Source organism: Sebastes fasciatus, chromosome 3 (assembly GCF_043250625.1).
Source record: "Sebastes fasciatus isolate fSebFas1 chromosome 3, fSebFas1.pri, whole genome shotgun sequence".
In the NCBI taxonomy this organism is placed as follows: Eukaryota; Metazoa; Chordata; class Actinopteri; order Perciformes; family Sebastidae; genus Sebastes; species Sebastes fasciatus.
The window spans coordinates 28,035,960-28,055,322 of record NC_133797.1 but is presented as its reverse complement, the minus strand read 5'-3'; the positions used below and the strand labels follow the sequence as shown (position 1 = coordinate 28,055,322).

Below are 19,363 nucleotides of genomic sequence, written 5' to 3'. Positions count from 1 at the left end.
ATCATATTACCCAGCCCTAGTAGTTTGGTTAATTTCTATACAGTAGCACTTGATTACACCGACATCATCTAAGGGGTTAATCTGCCACTTATGTATGTAAGAGTTCTTGTGTTTGTGTGGCTGTGTGCACATACTCATGCAAATGCTCGCATGTTACATCAGTGAGTTCAGTTACTTGGTATTCCTTGCCAACACAGGTTATATACAGAACTCATTGTTTACTCCATTCCCATAATAGATTAAACATTTAGACCTCATATAAAGGTGAAATCATTCATCAACCTTTTGAGCGAAAGTGAAATGAACACTATAGTAAGTGGAAACAAGAAAATGTAAGGCTATGCTACGCTCCTGCTAATTGTTGTCTGCTGCATTCAGACCAGGTAGTATCTAATGTAATTGTCTTACTGATCAATTTGTCATGTCTACACACAGTAGCAGGGTGATACAAGGACTGCGCTAACCCAGTAGATGTCGAGCTTTTAGAGCCTGTGAATAATGTATCATTATTATTATTTTAAGTCTGTTACAAATGTAGAGCACAACTATCTTTGTCTTTATCTCAGTGCACAAATATCTGGCGCACCTAGAATTCGGTAGAAAACAGGGATGTCCTTTGTGTTGACAGAGGGAATCCCCAAAACACCTCTTTAAAATGACGTAAGGGGGTTAAAGTTGTACTTAATTAATCCCCACGGGGTTCTCAGCTCCAGTCCGTACAGGCCAGTGCCTTGGTCAAGGGCAGTGAAAGGATAAATCCTGTTACATGTCTATTGGTGTGTGATGAAACTAGGCTATACCTGTCCTGTATGAAACCTATTTGAACAAAGGGAGGTCATCTTAACTCAAACCACTGAGCCATTGTGCCGCTTCTGTGACAGCTTCTGTGGTTGCTTCTTTTGTGTTTCACTACATCTGATCAATATAAACAAGTGTTTGCATTTATACATTTGTTGGTTTTAGCTGTCAGACTTAAACAATTATAAAAACAGTTACAGTCAACATACACATGCACATAACAGATACTTCTCACGATGAATGATAACTAGAGTCTTCACTATGGATTGATATCCACAATATTTAATTCAGCTTTAAAGATTTAAAAACTGTGCACTGCAAATATAAAAGGTGTTAATACAGAAGAAATGCGACCTTTTAGGCTCCCTCATTGTATCAAATTCACTGAAACCATCACATGAAACTGGCCACCTTGTTTAGATCTATACTGGCTGGAGTTAAGTATCATAAGGACAACTTAACCCATAGATCCATAGCAGGACATACTGTAAACCGACCACAGGCACAATGTAAAGATAACTAGATAAGCATGGCAGATCTGTGCGATGTGATGGTACACGATGCAAGCCCTACACAGTAGAAGTAAAAAAAAAACTCAATTGTTACCACATCATAAGGCCACTGGATTCAGAACTGCAGCCTTGATTAAAATGCAGAGTACTGTCTCTGGCAGCAGACAATGGCAGCTAAATCCTCTGACAAGAGAAAAATTCTCAGCCTCACTTCCTCCCCGCCGTCTTTGTGCTTGTGTGTGCCTGTGTGTGTGTATTTTGCTCGGGTGTCTAACTGCTTAGAAATGTTTTTGCATGATTTACTCTCTCCACCCCAGTAATTTCAAAACCTAGAAATCTAGAGCCCACTCAAAACACCCTTTGTTTACAAAATCATGAACTTGTTGACAAACTGCAGAACCTTCTGCACAGTGGGGGGCGCTTCTGGAAAATGATATGTAGAGCCTTCAATTCAGAGGAATGATTTTAATCTGCGGCTATTGTATGTTGTCTTGCTCGCCTTGATAAAAATACCATAAACCATCACTGAACATAATCTGTATTTTTTTTTTTTTATCTGGCTATATGGACACATTTTACATTTTCAGCCCACAATGAGCCAGCTATTTTGCATCGTGGTGTATAATGTGGATTGCATTGGCAAGCGTTGCAAGTGTTGTTTTATACTTTCAGTCTTTTCAACCTGTGTGACTAAGCACTGGCTACGTCATCTATTGACATCACATCTATTTGAGTTGCAAAGAACAGGAACTAGGAATCGACATTATTCATCACGTCATTCTTCTATCAGCTACTGTCTGGTCCAGCCGCCCACCTACACCAGAGCCTTGTCGACCAGATGGGCCATGCATAATTAAGACGATAACCCTCAGCAGAGACCTGACCCTGTCACAGCACTGAAAATAAGGCTGGCCAGCCCTAGGGCACACTTCACCCTCCTTGTGATCCCCACAAGTTCCGGCTACGCTGCACTCAGACTAAACTAATTGTTATTTGCCAGAGCACACAGTGGTATCACAATGGCTAAGATTTTCCAAACACATGACAGAATTTTCATTGAAAAGTTTTTTAAAAACAACTTGTCCTTCTGGCTCTGTTGAATTTGTCATTGTTTATTTAGCACACACCACAATATGCATACAATCTGAGTAAAACAAGTGGGATCTGCATTTGAATTGATCACAGTCCATTTAACATCCAACATCATAGCACTACTTTGAGAGGGCACATACACTGAGAGGGCGCAGCTCTTTGCAATTAAAATAAAGTATTGACTGAAGTAATCTTTTAATACAGCTTTTTTGATAGCCGATAAAGTATTACAAAACATAATATAGTTATATTAAATTTTTTCAATATTTTCTTTAGGGCTGTCAAAGTTAAGGCGATAACGCATTAACGCAAATTAACCCCACTAGTTTAATTAACACATTAATGCAATTGATTTTTCGGAGCTAGCGGGCCAATTTTAAAGAGTGAAGATCCTGGCATCATATGAAACTAGAAAAACCTAAGGAATCCATTGGTATCAAACATGTCATGCTAACTTGTTCGGAAAGAGGCTAAATAACGCTCCAAACTTACGCAAAATTTAGCCAGGAAAAACTGTCATGGCCATTTTCAAAGGGGTCCCTTGACCTCTGACCTCAAGATATGTGACTGAAAATGGGTTCTATGGGTACCCACGAGTCTCCCCTTTACAGACATGCCCACTTTATGATAATCACATGGAGTTTTGGGCAAGTCATAGTCAAGTCAGCACACTGACACACTGACAGCTGTTGGGCTTGAGTTTGCCATGTTATGATTTGAGCATATTTTTTATGCTAAATGCAGAACCTGTGAGGGTTTCTGGACAATATCTGTCATTGTTTTGTGTTGTTAATTGATTTCCAATAATACATATATACATACATTTCCATAAAGCAAGCATATTTGTCCACTCCCATGTTTATAAGAGTATTAAATACTTGACAAATCTCCCTTTAAGGTACATTTTGAACAGAAATTTGCCATTAATTTGCCATTAATCGCAATTAATCATGGACAATCATGCGATTAATCGCGATTAAATATTTTAATCGATTGACAGCCCTAATTTTCTTACACCCCTACACGACATTACTTATGATATACATATACTGTATGTTTATGTTCTTTTGACACTCAGTAGTTATCAGTTGCATTATTTCTCATAGCCCTCAGCTTTGCTTGGAGAACATTCCCACTCATTTCAACACTTTAACAATTAATGTAATCCAAAACAACACCTCAGATTGCCACTTATGACCACAGGCACAGTACTCCACAAAAGTAAATTAACATTACAAAGGCCTTCACAAAGGTATTGCAGACCTATTGTTGGTGATTGCATATAGTGTTTGTCTAATTGCATACACCCATTGCGAACGCGTTGCACTTGGACAACAGTGTGCATTTACAGCACATAAAGCTTTATAGGTCTTGAAATATATTATTTAGCAATTGAACAGCAATTTAATTCTGCATTGAAAACACGATTCAAATATGGAGACGCATGTGGTCTTTATGGAAGCACTTGAAGTGTCTTTATGGAGCAGAACTGATGATGGATCTCTCTGTTGAATCCCAGCGACCATGGCAGATATTGTGCTACTTCCTCTTTGTCATGTGGCGTGTGGACATTTTGCAGCACCAGGCGTCCCATTTAACAGGCCAAGGGTTGCCAAACACACATAAATTAGGGTCTGTGGTATGTAAATAAGGGACTGGTGCAGCGTGTCCTTGTTTCCACTGCTGAATCAATTTATCAGTCTCTGATCAAATCAGTGCCCATTTAGATGCCGCGCGACAGTTTAATAAATCAGACATGGAGAGCTTCATATGTCTCGCCTAGTGCTTGAATCTGTGCTGTTTCCAAGACGGCTTGATAAATGACAGCCAATATTTTTCAAGGGTGATGTCTACATGTCATTTCCTGAAAATACGGGTTGGACTCCAAACAGCAGTGACCATTATAGGAATACATTTTATAAGTCAGCTTAAGGAAGAGAATAGATGTCCTTTGAAAAGACATCAATCCCCAAACACCCACAATGACAGTAAGTCCTATCCCCTAATCCATCCTCACGCAGTGCGCTTACATCATGTCCAGATATGCTGTGGCTTTACTGTTCCTTATTCCTCGTAACTAATAGCAGCAACAGCTCTGTTAGTGGCTTGTGCTGCTGCGTGGCTGGACTGATAAAGCCCACATGAAAGGATAGTGGGAGACATAATCATTTCACCAGTTCAGCCAGCTCCAGCAGTCTTTGAAGTTGTTGCACCCTGGATCATTACAGCAAGAGAACACACTGTTGTGTAGCTCCGTACAGTGTATCTGTGTTGTTTGTGTACACAGCGGCTGTCTCCACAGTGGGCTCAGCCACAATAGGCAGCAGGTATGTTATCATGCTATCATTAACATGTTTTTATTTGATCCAGTGCTGGCTACGTTTTGCTGTCAGACCTTTTTTTTTTTTTTTTTTCTTTTCCCAAACCACCCTAATCCCTGATTAGTGCTACCTACACACAGCAACCCACCCAGAGGAGCAGCTTGAGTCATCATTATCCTGATTTACAAAACATATCATTCTTTATAGCCCCTCGCCATCCCTGACAACCAGCACCTTCACGTTGATAGCAAAGGCCTGCCAGCTCCGGAGAACTCGTTTGCCGGTGGTCACATGTTTCGTATAATTTGAGTCTACTTATTTGTATGTGCCTTTGCAGTGAACCATATGAAACCAGTGTGTGTCAGTGTCTAGATAACTGGTTTTCACTTTTTAGCAATACTTTGAGTTTACACAATAAAAAAAAAGAAGGACATTTTACACCTCATGACGAGGACAGTGCTCACAATATACAGAAAGTTCTAATTGTATCAAGTGCCAAGGTGTTCATTCAGTTATAATTTGTTTGAAAACCGCATCACTAGAGCATACTTACCAACCTTGAGACCTCAAAAATAGAGAGTATTTCAAAACCAAAGTGGCAGATCTGTGAATCCTCCCACAGAAAAAAATTTTCTTCTTTTTTTTTCTTTGTTTCCTGCATTCTGGTGACTTTTAAAGAATGAAAATAACAAAATAATAAGTACACTGAAACAGCATTTGTATGTGAAATAGGCCTACTTCTAATTTTACTTTTAATTCTCAGGAAAGAAAACGGAATAATGCGCCCATCAGTTTTTATTCATTCATTAATTCTTTGCCCCTGCTTGAGTATTTATTTCTCTTAGTACTGTCCATTTCTCTTTCCTTCTCTCACTCACTGTAGGCCCGTTCAGACACAACGCGACAACGGCACCACTGCAATCTGAAACCCGTTATTTCTATTGGCTTGTGCCAGACCACAACGGCCTTTCGCTGCGTCCAGCAAAGCCCAACTTTGGGCGCTGCACACTGTGATGTGCGGCGAGTGCAGCTCAAAACTTGCTGTGTCGGTCGCGAGCGTATATATATCTATGGTCGTGAGCAGCTCTCTTTTGCTTTGAAACAACATTTGGTGTAGCTCTATTGTTGCCCGAGTGGAAACAGTAGGGCTTATACACGCTGTACAACACCAGAGACAGGTTGCGATAACGAAAAGGAAAAAAGGTGTGAAAAACGGGAGAAGTTTGATCCCTGGAGGAAACTGTTAGAGGGCAAAGAAAAACGTGAGTCTCCCAGTAAAATCGGGAGCGGTTGGCATGTATACCCTAGAGATGGTGACTTGGTGAAGGACCACTGCACACCTTGTCTTCCATATTTTCATTACAATTGTACATATTATCCAATATAATTCTTGCTGCAACTTTGGCAGATGTTCTAGATAAAACCCTATTCAGCACTGCATTATAGTTCACATTAATATTAAAACCGACGCATGCCATTTTTTCCCATACATCTATAGACGTATATATATATATATATATATATATATATATACGTATATTTGCTGGACATTTCAACCCAATCAATATTTAAGTGTGTAACATTTGTCTCAAGATCACTATACACAAGTTTGTAGTAGAGTGCAGAGTTTCTTGCACGTCTGGTTATCCACATCCTCCCCCCCCCCCCCCATGTCCACATTACATCTCCTTTTTGAGAAGCAGTGTGTGAAAGATGAAATGGTACCAAAATGCGTCAACGTCTGAAAAACTTGTTTTTTCGTCAGTCAGGTTTCTGGAGCGACCACGCTGACTTGTAATACTGTGCTCTACAGTATAGTTAAGAGGTCACATAGCGAGGGGTAGATCTGACAGTTGCGAGCAATGAGTGGAAAGAGATGATCAGGCAAGCAGGGAGTCAGAGGCAAGTGGGAAGGTAGATGATGTCTAGACACAACAAGTCAGTCTGTTTCCTTGTTTTTCTGCACATCTTTTATCAAAACACATTTCTTGCTTGAATTCACTCAAATAGTTTATTTCCATGTATATTAAAAATTCAGAAAAATACATTCAGAAGTGATCATGGAATTGCCCAAATTTGAGTCTTTTGGCACACCGCTGTGTGCTGAATACTTGTGGAGGTACTTTGTGGAGGTTTGTGTTATACACTTTCCCTCTTCTTTTGTAGCACCTATTCATAGATTTTGAATACCATTAAACTGTCATTGAGCATACTTTCTGAGATACACCTGTATTAACAGGACAGCCACAGTCAATAATCAGTGTTAAATGGATAGTTTGGGTGTTTTGAAGTGGGTTTGTATGAGGTACTTATCCATAGACAGTGTATTACCTACGATAGATGACGAAAAGCAAACAGGAGTACCAGCAGGGAACCAAAGCAACGTACTGCTGTGGACGGGATCGGCAGCAAAACGTATTTAACCACCTAAAAGAAAGGCTCACCTAACAAAATCAATATCAGTTTAAGTGTACGCTATATTTAGAATATTTTGCCGGTTTACTTTGCTATCAGACAGCTATACGGTCTATGTTTCCGACGGGGAACTGAAGCTGTTATCTATGCTCTCGCCAAAGCAACCACGCTCCATTGAAAAAAAACTATTTTACCTCACAGAACATGGGAGTTGCTGGTCTACCGCTGCCTCGATAGGTTATTTTGTTTCGGATTCACCAAAGTCACACAATAGCACAAACAATCTAACCGATCGAGGCAGCGGTAGACCATCAACTTCAATGTTCTGCGAGGTAAAATTACTGTTTTTTTCAATGGAGTCTGGTGGCTTTGGCAAGAGCATAGATGGCTACAACAGCTTCAGTTCCCCGCTTAAACTGATATTGATTTTTTTTTTAGGTGAGCCTTTCTTTTAGGGTGTCTAAAATATATTTTGCTGCCGGTCCCGTCCACAGCACTATATTGCTTTAGTTCCGTGTGGTAACCCCCGTCTGCTTCTCCAAACTGGGGGCGTGCCGACCATCATCTCCTGCAGGTAATACACTGATAGATAAGTACCTCATACAACCCCACTTCAAAACATCTGAACTATCTCTTTAACAGCAATATTCGTGACATATTGGATATTGATGAGACATAATAGTTGAAGGGGTCTGCCATTGAACATCCATTTAATTGTAAAGTACTTGAGAATTTGACCCCTCACAGTCAACACTAATGTCTATTTTGTGTCCACCGCCTAGCACACGGAAATCCCATCACTCGTAACATGTCATTGTTTGGTCTGATCCACTACAGAGCGGCGGGGAATGATGCAATGCAGGCAAGAGAAAATGATGATGAAATGGGATTATGTCTCCTGGTATTAAGAACAGGTCCTTGAATTGGATTGACCCACAGCAGTCCGTGTTTCAGATGTTCTGGCCGATCTGTTGCATTTGACTTGTATCGAAGCGTTTCAAAAACAGCACCAAGTACCCACAGACAGCCACGTCATATTTGTGTATGCATGTGTAGGCATTTGTGTGTGTATGTGTGTGTGTGCGTGCGTGATAAATTGACGTTTTTCAGCTCTGCGGTGAAACAAAAGTACATCAATGATACTCAAACCTTCTTCTCACCCCATTGACTCGCTTTTTTTCTCTTTACCACATTTCTGCTCTCACAGATATCACACCGCTCTCTTATTTTCTCACCCTCTCTAACCTATTCTCAGCATCTCCCTCCCTCGCTTCTCTTCTCTCCTGCTGCCCTTCCTTCAGTCCCTCCCTCGCAAACTACTTGCTATTCAGTTCAGGGAGGCTGCAGGCAGCATTGCTCTAGCTCCCTATACTGCTGCTGCAGGACCAGACTTTTTTATCCCCTGCTCTCTCTCTCTCTCTCTCTCTCTCTCTCTTTCTGTCTGATAACCAGACATTTCCCCTCACTCCTTTTCTTATTCTCCTGAAACTATGCACCTAAAACCTTGGCTTACAGCCCAGCACACTTAATATTTAACCCTCCCCCTTCTCTTCATGCTTCTATTCTTAAACCCCTGCATGGCTGCGTGACGTCCCATTGCATGTACAGTGGTGTTTTTCAGGAACGGCGTGAACTGAGACCACGGTTTCACAGGCATTTCACATTGTACGTGCAGGGCTGGAATTTTGAAACAATTTTAACTCGTATGATGACTTGAATCTCAGTATTCAATGTGTAGCAGGAAAGAGTCTTTTCAAGTAGGCCAACCTTTTTCTTTTTAGACTCCATATAAGAAGAACACATTGGGTGTATCTTCCAGGGATGCCAAAAGTATTTTGTGGACTTCAGAGCCCTCAAACAGCCTTGTTATATTCCAGTACTACCTCTCCAAGTTTCTTTCTGTGTTAGCTCAGTCGCTGACATACCTTTATATTTCAGGCTGTTTTTGGGATACCTTCCTCCTACTGTAAAAAACTGAAATATGGAGGTTTACAGCCTCCTGATGCCATTGTACTGACTCTAGGGGAGATGATAATAAAGTCTTTATGGTGTCTGTAACCTCCCTCTATGTGAAAAGGCTGTAGGAGGTCTGAACTTTCTAGAACTACAGTATCTTCTTTCTGAGAATCCGAAAAACTGGTTATGGAAGATTACTCAATTACAAACTTCACATTTAGCATTACTACTTGTCATCTCTGCAAAACACTAAAAGAAAGCAGCAGTGGGTTGAAATGGAGCAAATATGATTAAAACAAGTTATTTTTATAAAACAGTCACTATATCTTGACAGTAGTGACAGGTAATCTGAAAGAAATCATGTGCCTCTGTGTCCTCCGGTGCTCCAAATGGCATTTGCAAGATTTCAAAGACAACATCCAATCAGAGCCGAGCTGGAGTCTGCCCTCCAGCTGCCATCTCTGAGCAGCTGTCAATCACTCGCAAACTCCGATCAAACGGTCAAACTAGGCAGCGCTGATCAAATATGAATCAATAGTCTGTTACTGTAATGCCCATATCTCGCCTCAAATGTTTTCAGAAACATCTTGTAGTGTTCTGTTTAGCTGTAAAATGAGAAAGTTTGTGACCCAGCAACCGTGTTGGGATCAGTTGAGGAAATACCAAGCACCGCTCCACCAGCCGGAGCACAGCCAATAAGAAACGCTCTCTCTGAAATGACCTGTGATTGGCCAAAGTATCCCGTCACGTGCTAGATTTGTCTAAAGCCTGAAAACAGAGCCATGAGCCACATTGAATTACAATATGCTGAAAGGTTATTATGGATTTTATGCCCAATGATGCCAAAAAACATTCTGCCTACTGCAGGTTTTAATATGCAAACCCCAAAAGTTCCTATTTTTATTCCAGTTAGAAAGATAAAATCTTCTTGAAAATGCTCTGATTATGTCTGGCAATCAAACAAAGGGCACAGTGAGTAGAAAGACGTGCAACTAGATGTCCTTTGCTCTACGTCTGTCTTTGTTTCTGTTTATTTTTTGTCAGTTGCTGCCACTGCCTCTGTCACTGCTGCTCTTTCGTGCTTCCTCTTCTCTGCCCCCACTGTTCCTCTTCATGTATGTCCAGTTACATTTTTATTTGGGCACTTATCACTGTTATATAAAAAGCTATCATGTCCAGTTTGCATGAAGCCATCACTAAAAAAGAAAAAGGTCCATTGCTTGATTTAGATTTGCTCCGACCCCCAGCCAAAATCGGATGATAACGTTATGTTAACATGCGGAATTGAGGGGCATTCCCAATTTCCTTTGGGGTCTGAGTTGTGGACCTTTGCAATGTTCCCAGTTCTATTCTGGCTCGGGACCTTTGCTGCATGTCATCCTTATTGTTCGCTCTCCATGTCTCCTGTCATTCACAACCGTCATCTCAAATAAATGCGAAAATGCCCCCAAAAGATGATTTTTAAAAAGTCTATATGCATGTATGGAAACAATCGTGCCTTGTCAGCTCTAGTGCATTTAGCCTATATACAAACTTTGCTAAAATACTACACTGTATGCACATGAGTTTCCTCTTAAATCCAAATTGTTATGACTCCAGATTTTGTTATTGTGTTGCATCAATCTACCAATTAACCCATACACACAGGGTGTTAATCCCTCATTCTGTGTTTACCCCATCTTAAACAAACTGCTCATTTCGTACTTACGATGTGCTTGATGATAAGCCAGATGCTTCCTCTCATCCACAGCCTGCTTGACCACAGATGCTAATAGCCAGTGACAGGCCCTCAGTCTAAACATGAGCCAGTGTAATGAGAGGAGTAAGCAAACGGCGTCAGCCATTAAACGTAAGAGAGCTTGTGCCAGGAGGCACGCCGGCTCCTCCTCGGGCAGCGCCGTTCTCGACTGCATTAACTCTAACTTACAGGAGACTGCCAGGCTCAAACAGCACCGTTATAGATACTACGGGCAACCATGTGAGAGGAGAGGAGACATGAAGCCCTCGTATAAGCAGCAGATGGGGGGTTGGGACTGTACTGGCTGTCCTGAGGCTCCACACAGGAGCTCTGGTATTCATTCACTCTCCTACTGCAGAATTTTAATAGTTATGAGAGTGCATATACAGTATATATGTTGTGTGTGTGTGTGCGTGTGTGTGTGTGGGTGGGTGGGTGGGTGTGTATGTGTGCTGCTGTCAATAATGAGTAGAAGCTTTTCAATAACATTGCTAATAAATGATAAAATAAATTACTTCATGTTCATTGCTGTACTTATTATGGTCAGTTAAATGATTATTGACCTGATATTACAGCCTGGTCGCATGAAAAGGCATATGAATGACACAATAATGCGTAAGGCAAAAGCATGTAATGAGAACGCCGGTCTTGCTTTAGGCGTGACATTTGTACAACATGTAGTCTGTACTGACTGCAATGTAAATGCATCCTTGTAAATATGCTACGCTCACAGCTAGTGATGTAGAATAAAAAGAGAGAAAGACCACTAATGGCAAAAGGGAGGAGAGGTGGATGGGTCCAACAAACACAGGATTTTCAACCAGGAGGTCGCTGTTCCGGTCAAAACCAGTGTTTTGCTTTGCATGTTACGTTAGTGACGTGTTTTCCGTACTTACATTGTTACATTGTTTGCTTATTGATAGCATTATAAACCTTTTAATCTCATATTTTGTTGGTAACACTTTATGATAACCATCATTTATAAATGGTCAATTTATAGAGTTAAACATATTTAATAGTTATTTTACTGTTAAACAATGAAATGATAATTAATAATGTTTACTAATTATTAGTAATGTTATAATTTATATTATTTTAAGTTTATTTTTGCATACAATATAACTATATATATATAGTTATAATGTGTGCAAAAATATATATATATGTTGCTATTATAAAGTTACAACTGATGATGAATACCTTGTTAAATGGTTAATAAATATATTGTAAAGCATCTATAAACATTATTTAGAAAGATGGTTAATAATTTTTTTTTAGTCCATTTATCTATGTAATGTTTATAGATGTTTTACAAACGTTTTATTAAAGGTAACAAATCATTTGGTAATCACAAACAAATCCTTAATCAAATGTTATAATAAGTGCAACAATAAATATTTTACTAATGTAATCAGAATTTGATTATCTTCTCTTATTATCTATGATACAATATATAGTTTAAAGACTAATTATTTCATATTACACAAACTAATGATAAAATAATATAAATTATAGCATTACTAATAATTAGTAAACATTATTATAATGTCTTTGTTTGTTAACAGAATAACTATTAATTAACTATCAATTTACCATTTATAAATGACAGTTATTGTAAAGTGTTACCGTTTTGTTGTAACAGATAAGAACACAAATCCTTTGTTCGTATGAAATAGGCTGGATAAGCATTGTGTGTGCCCTCCTCAAGATTGTAACTGATGTGTACAATTTGTAAAACATAAAGGATAATGAGTTACATGTGGTGCACCAGGAGTCCCAAGGACGAGGATTGAGAGCCACCGTCTTAGGTCATTATCACTTTCATTAAACCTCATTAATAAAAAAGAAAGTCTGGTGTTCAGACCTACATGCATGTCTTTGAAGACAGTGTGAAACTCATCTGTTAATCAATGCCTACAACAAGCTTTTCCCACATGACTGAACTGGGACTAACTTTTCACTCCCTTATTATTTCACTGTAAACAGCTGCATGAAAAAAAAAAACTTGTTTTTTCGACAGTGACAAAAATAGCTGAAGCACGTACAGCCCTGGGAGGCAAGATGTAAAAATAATGTGTCCGGTCAATGTCATCCAAAATCTTGTCTACATCGCACTGCTGCTCACCAATGTGCAGTTGAGCTCCAGTACAACACAAATAAAGGTCAAGCTATGTCCGCACCCCTGCTACTCTCTTCCCAGATAATTTTTGTGATCGGTGTTGTGGGAAGGGAAGGTGCAAAAACAAGTGCAGATAGTTTTCTATTTTTTAATTATTATCTTCTTTTTACATGATATACACTTATTTAACATTGACCGTAAATGTATTTTACAAGTCATAAAGCTAGGTAGAATAATTTAATTTTTTTGTGATTTTGTCCGTTTACTCCAACCTGTCAAACCTGTCACCTCTTCAAATACTGCCGATTGGGCAGCGCCCCTCGGCATGGGAAACCGACGCACGGAGACACCCTTTAGCAACTGTATGTGACAAACCGGGCTTTCAACTAACTCAAATATACCCCCCCACGGCGTTATTCGACGGGTGGAGCAAGTGAAGTAGTATTAATAGCATGAGAGTCAGCTAAGGGCGGACGGGAGGGGTGTTGGATCGGTCAAACAGACACAAGACTATTAACCAGGAAACCACTGTTCGTGTTCCGTGTCAAACTAAAAGTAACATTGACTTATTTTGTGAGGTCAGTCGACACATGACTCGTCGGTATCTGCAGTCACGTGAGTCGCTCGTCAGTAAAGTTAACGTCAACCACGACCGTTTCCTAACCCTACCTAAGTGTTTGTTTCGCCTAAACCTAACTTCCCGTGAAAACGGAAGTTTATTTTGAAAGGACACTATGCATGTAATGAGCATATATTGACACGCCGTCCCTGGTCCGTCATAAAGTAAGGTAAGAGTGGTACCCCATGTGTCGGTCTACAATGCCGAAGGGGCACTGACCAAGCGGCGGTATTTGACGAGTTAGGAGTGAGAATGTGTTGGATTGGTTGGAGTCCAAATTATACCAGACCGAGATATTTATTTTCTTCTTAGTCTCAAATCTTCTCTGGGACGGGATTTCAGATGTACAGCCCAACAAAAAAAGTAGATTAAAAAAAAAAAAAATGTATAGTGGTTCAGTTTGCATCTTGTCCCCATGGGTGTTTTCTCCCTCATTGAGTGAGAAAGTGAATTAGTGACTCTGCATTACCTGTGAGTGTGAATGGTTGTCTGTCTTCACGTGTTAGCCCGGTGATAAACTGGCGACCTCTCCAGGCTGGCTGTACGCCCAATGTGAGCTGGGATAGGCTCCATCCCCCCACAACCCTGCTGCACAGGAAAAGCACGTATAGATATTGGATGGATGGAAAAGCAAAATGATATATAATCTTTCACCATGTGATGCCCTCAAAGCAATATTCAGCTAACTGACCTGTTTAATGTGCGTGTGCACACTTGGAAAATATACACACACGCTTTGTAAATTATATTGCTGTGCTTATTGGCTTCAGCACTGCATTGTGCCTGTACTGTGTATCTATTAGTTTCCCAGGGGGTTATAATGGCTATAATGAGATTATGATATGGCATCTATTTCTGTACTATGTTGCTCTGTCATCTCATTTAGAAAAAAAAAACAATTCTAATCTGAACCACTCATCTGGAAGCATTTTTTTTCCAGCCGCAGGCGTTGTAGCGTGTTTTCTTTTCCAGTATCCTGTAATCAAACTAGCTGATAGCCACCGCTGCACCTCTTTAAGTTCCACTTAATGAGAACAAGTCAAATTGGCCCATCTATGGCACTACAGCTGAGGGAGCACAACTTATCTTAATGAGGATCTAGCTACCCATTATCTGCTGGTAACCCGACCAACATGTTACCACTGTTATCAACCCCCACCGCTGGGCTCGCACATACACAAGCACTTTCTCACCCTCTTGTTATCAGCTGGCCTCCCCCTTTAAGCCCGCTGCAGACAGTGTAACCACATTGGACAGTAATTGTACCTCTCGCTCCTGCCTAATTGAATTGACAAGGAGCCGGAATTGATGTCATTTAACACATTGATCTTGAGACAGAATGCCTCATCCCCCCCGTCTTTCCTCCCCCACCTGTCTTCTATTTTCTTCTCTCTGATTCATCTGCCCATTCCTTTGATTTGCCATGTTATTGCCTATGAATTACCAGATTCATTCCTCACTTCTTTCACCGTCCCTCGGTTTCAGCGCTTCCTTGCTATTGTCATTTTTTATTGCATTAGATTCAAGGGAGGTGCAGAGACGTGGTGATAAAAAACAAAATTGTGTTCATATAATGAGTGAGTGCAGTCACCTTTTTTTTTTTTTAATGTGTCAGAAATATATCGATCGCCTGCATTTTCATTAAGTCTGTTCTTTTTTCGTTGTTGCCAGAAGTAAAAGCTTTGGACATTTATTCACATAATGCTAACAAATACCATAAAAAATAAACATAAACAGCAGTCTGGATTGAGAAATCAAAGAAGCACAAGGTAAAATGTGTTGTTTCCCAGCACTAGTAAAACAACATTCAGCTGCAAATACATAACACTCCTCTTTATTCAACCCGGTATCACACCAAAGCGTGTAATATACCCACCTGTCCACCAGAGGATAGCATGTCATTGTCACGTTTTGCCTCGTCAAGGCATGAATATTACAAATGTGTATTAAGGTGCATTACCAGCAGGGGGCAACAAAACCACTCAATTAGGTTTAGAAAAAAACGTCATAGTTGGCCTTAAAATAAGTACTTAACCTAAGTAAAATAAAACAACAATGTAACTCAACCACGGAAAAATCCTGACAAATGTCACTAATGTTACTTACAAAACAAAACACTGGTCTTGAACACCAGTCTCCTGGTTGAAAGCAACATATTCTCATACAATGGTTTGTATGATATCTTACAAAAAAGTTATTCCCCCTTTTTCGTTCATTTTCCTACGAATGAACAGCAACACATGTCAATTTCCGCTCATTACATGCATGCAGTCTTTTCAAAATAAACTTCCGTCTTCGTAGGAAACAACTTGGTTAGATTTAGGCAACAAAACTACTTAGTTTAAAAAATTTACGTTACTTATGTTCGGAAGTTACGTGACAAATAAATCAACGTTGACTTCTGGTTTCACACAGGACACAAACGCTGGTCTACTGGGTCAAAGTTCAGTGTTTTTCGACCCACCCATCCACCCCGAACTTCTACCTACGCAGCGTTTGTTGCTCTTTATACTTCCTTGTTCACGATTATGTGAATTACACACAAATTGATTTCGTGGGATATACACAAATTATAGTGTATCACTTCTCTTAGCTTAGATATAGCTACGAACGCTGTATGAGAACAGTCCTATGTTTGTTGGACCCATCCACCTCCCCTCCAGCCCGCCATTAGCGGTCTTTCTCCCCTTTTATTCTACGTCATTACATTACAGTCAGTATAGACTACATGGCGTGAAAATGACACCCTTTAATGTAAAAACGGCGTTCTTATTGCACACTTTTGCCTTTTGCATTATTGCAATTTAGAGCTCTTGCTCTTATTTTACATTTCAAATTAAAAAAACTGAAACTGAAACTAAGTGCCACGTTCCTCTGTACATTACTCAGCTTGCACAGACACTACTGTATGTCTTATTCCACCATTACAGGGTCAGAAATGCAGTGAAGCACACTGCGCTGCAGTGCACCACTGAATTACACAGCTTACTTTGGGAGGGCCTGAGAGAACAAGCACGCTCAGGGCCCTCAGCCGTTCCACCGGCATGCACCGTCCACCAGCCGTCTCCTGAGTGGGCAAGAATAACTCCACTGCCACTGCCTCCATTACCCCGCACACTAGATGCTTATTTTCAGACACCCTCCTCTCCACCTTCCTCTCCCCAACTGAGAATGAATGAGTGCACACCGGGGGGTAGAAAATAATGGATGGGGACAGTTGGGAACATTGTCTGCAAAACACCACGGGGACTTGTGTTTACCAGGAAAAACCGAACATGCACATTCCATTATGTGGCAGTCAAAAACCAAGCAATCAATGTTTCTGTATGGGAGACAATTGAATCAACAGCCAACTGTGTTGTCAAGCTTTTAATGGCTGTGAATTTGAGAGCGGAATTGCCTGCGCATACAGGGCACACCTGGATGGGAATGGAGGGAAGTCAAATAGTTTGCCAGATAAACACCGCAGACACATGAATACAACAATGTGACTCAGTTTGTCCCTCTCACTTTGTTTCTCACACACACCCGCACATGCACGCACATATCAAAGACCACAGTTTTGACTGACCGGGGTCTGAGTATGAGCCTGACTCATTGTCTAACCTATGATTCATCACTGTGGACTTCCTTTCTATATAACGTTTGTGATGGGGGATTCATGCGTAGTGTTTTTAATTGGGTGTTTTATGTTTTTTGCAGAAAACCCAACATGAGCAATGCATCTTCCATTGCGTGTTGGACGAGTTTTGACATATCAAAGCAGAGGAGTAATTACAGTATAAGGGAAGCGTATTTTTAGTAATGGTAGCCTCCTTGACTTACTGTAACTGTCAAGAGCACTGCATTGATCTTAAAAATACAAGATTACACAAAGAGCTGTAGTAGGTATAGGACAATATACTCCACAATAACTACTGCTCAGTTGTCGATAAGAACTCAAAATAACAGGTGATGGGGTTATTTTTCCCTTTAGACTGACATCGCTGTGCTGTTTTAATCTCCTTAACTCAGATTAAAGAGTTCAGAGTTTTGTGAAATAAAACAGCTGGGACTTCTGATTCCAGGTAATGAAAAAAAAAAAAACAAGTACACCGATTTAGTTTAGCAGCGTGTCTATTCATGATATGAATATTTTATATCTCTGTTATTGTCTTATTGTATTACATTATGTATTATTGCCTTTTATTACTTTAATTATGTATACCTGTATTGAGGCAGATCCTATCCCATCTGCCTCCACTGGAAAGCACTTTGGCTCAACTCCCGTTGTTTTTTAAATGTGATATATTAATAAACTGACTCGACTTGAATAATGAGAGGAGCTTTTGCATCATCGACGGCCTGACCATTTTCTCTGTCTCTCAGTTCAATTTAGGTTGTCGATTACACATAAAAATTATATGAATATGTTTGTGTCCTCAGAAAGGTTCACGTTAAGCCCCCTTTTTATTTTTGGCGGTGAGTATCTCTAATCCTATGCGTCCCTCTGGTGCCTTAATGACACATTAGGCTCTTTAGGCAGCACAGTGACTAATTTTGTCCTCTGCATTGGCATATGAGAGATTGTCTGTGCATGCACATCAAAGTGAGAGTGCTTGTATGATTGTGTGGCACATAATGGAAGGCAATTGAATGATATCCTCATTTCCCCTGCGTCAATCAACATTTTTTTTAAAAGTGTATGTTTCAGAATACGACTTGCAAATATGATAAAACCACACATACATAGTAAAGTAGTCGGGTTAGGGTCAGGTGAGTTTTCCTGAGCTGAATATGGGATTGACAGTATTCTTCCTTTCAGTTTGGTGCATTGCTCCACAAAAAAAAATGACTGCACTGTGTGATTGCTATTAGAAGAGGGGGGTGACTAACTGTAGTACGAGCTAGGAGACAAATGACTCATTCCTAATGTTTAACATCCATATGAAAGAAAACTTGTGCTATATGAGCCTTGGCCAAGGGCAAGCCAGCAATACATTAGCCCGAAAAGGGAATCATATCTGATTTTATGGCTACAGGCTCTTTTCATTGAGCAGCACTTTCACATCGGTGACCTTGCACACATGTGATTCCCTCACAGCACGTACCCACATTGGAACGCATGTTGAGCTCTGAGTGTGACAAATCTAATATGAAGAAATTGCTAAAAGATTGCAGTTGTTTGTCCTCAAGTTGGCGTCAAGTCTTTTGTAAGTCAAAATATGAGAAAGTGGGTTTGGACTAGTTGTTTTCTAACTTCTAATAGTGGTGCCTGCTTAATGACAGTTGCATCGCAACCACTGGGCTACCTCTGTGTCTGAGAAGTGAAGCCAATGTGGAAGTGCCTTAAACTTACATTCTTTCTAATAGCCAGCAGGGGGCGACTCCTCTGGTTGCAAAAAGAAGTCTGATTGTATAGAAGTCTATGAGATAATGTCCATACTTCTCACTTGATTTATTACCTCAATAAACATTGTAGACATGAGTTTATGGACTCAATCGCTAGGTTCAAGTCTTCTTCAATACAGCATGATGTTCATTTAGTAAATTATGGTCCCAGTTAGAGTCAAATAGATGATAAAGCAGGAATGCTACAACGCTGCTGTCCGGTCTGGGAGTTGTCTGCGTTTTTGTCTTAACATTTTAACCCTTTCACAGTGTGTTTTCTGTTCATAAAACTTAATTATAACCTTTTTGGTCACCTAAAAATGTCTTATTCAGTGTTTGGTCGTACTTAGCTCCATCCTCTCGTGTCACTTCTGGTTGCAAAAGACCAAGATGGCGATGGCCAAAAACCAAGATGGTGGCGGC

General features: G+C 40.2%; 1 protein-coding gene across 7 annotated transcripts in view; it reads left to right on the top strand.

The window, feature by feature from the left end:
• The window catches only part of ctnna2 (catenin (cadherin-associated protein), alpha 2), a 382,091-nt gene that overhangs the window by 252,538 nt on the left and 110,190 nt on the right, over positions 1 to 19,363 (top strand). The window contains exon 8 of one of the 7 annotated variants that reach the window (XM_074630008.1): positions 10,845 to 10,868. The exons of the other annotated variants lie outside the window; for them this stretch is intronic. Coding sequence (XP_074486109.1) covers positions 10,845 to 10,853 — 9 coding nt within the window. The 3' untranslated portion in view covers positions 10,854 to 10,868. Of the gene's footprint in view, positions 1 to 10,844; positions 10,869 to 19,363 lie in introns of those variants that run through there. 7 annotated transcript variants of the gene reach the window in all.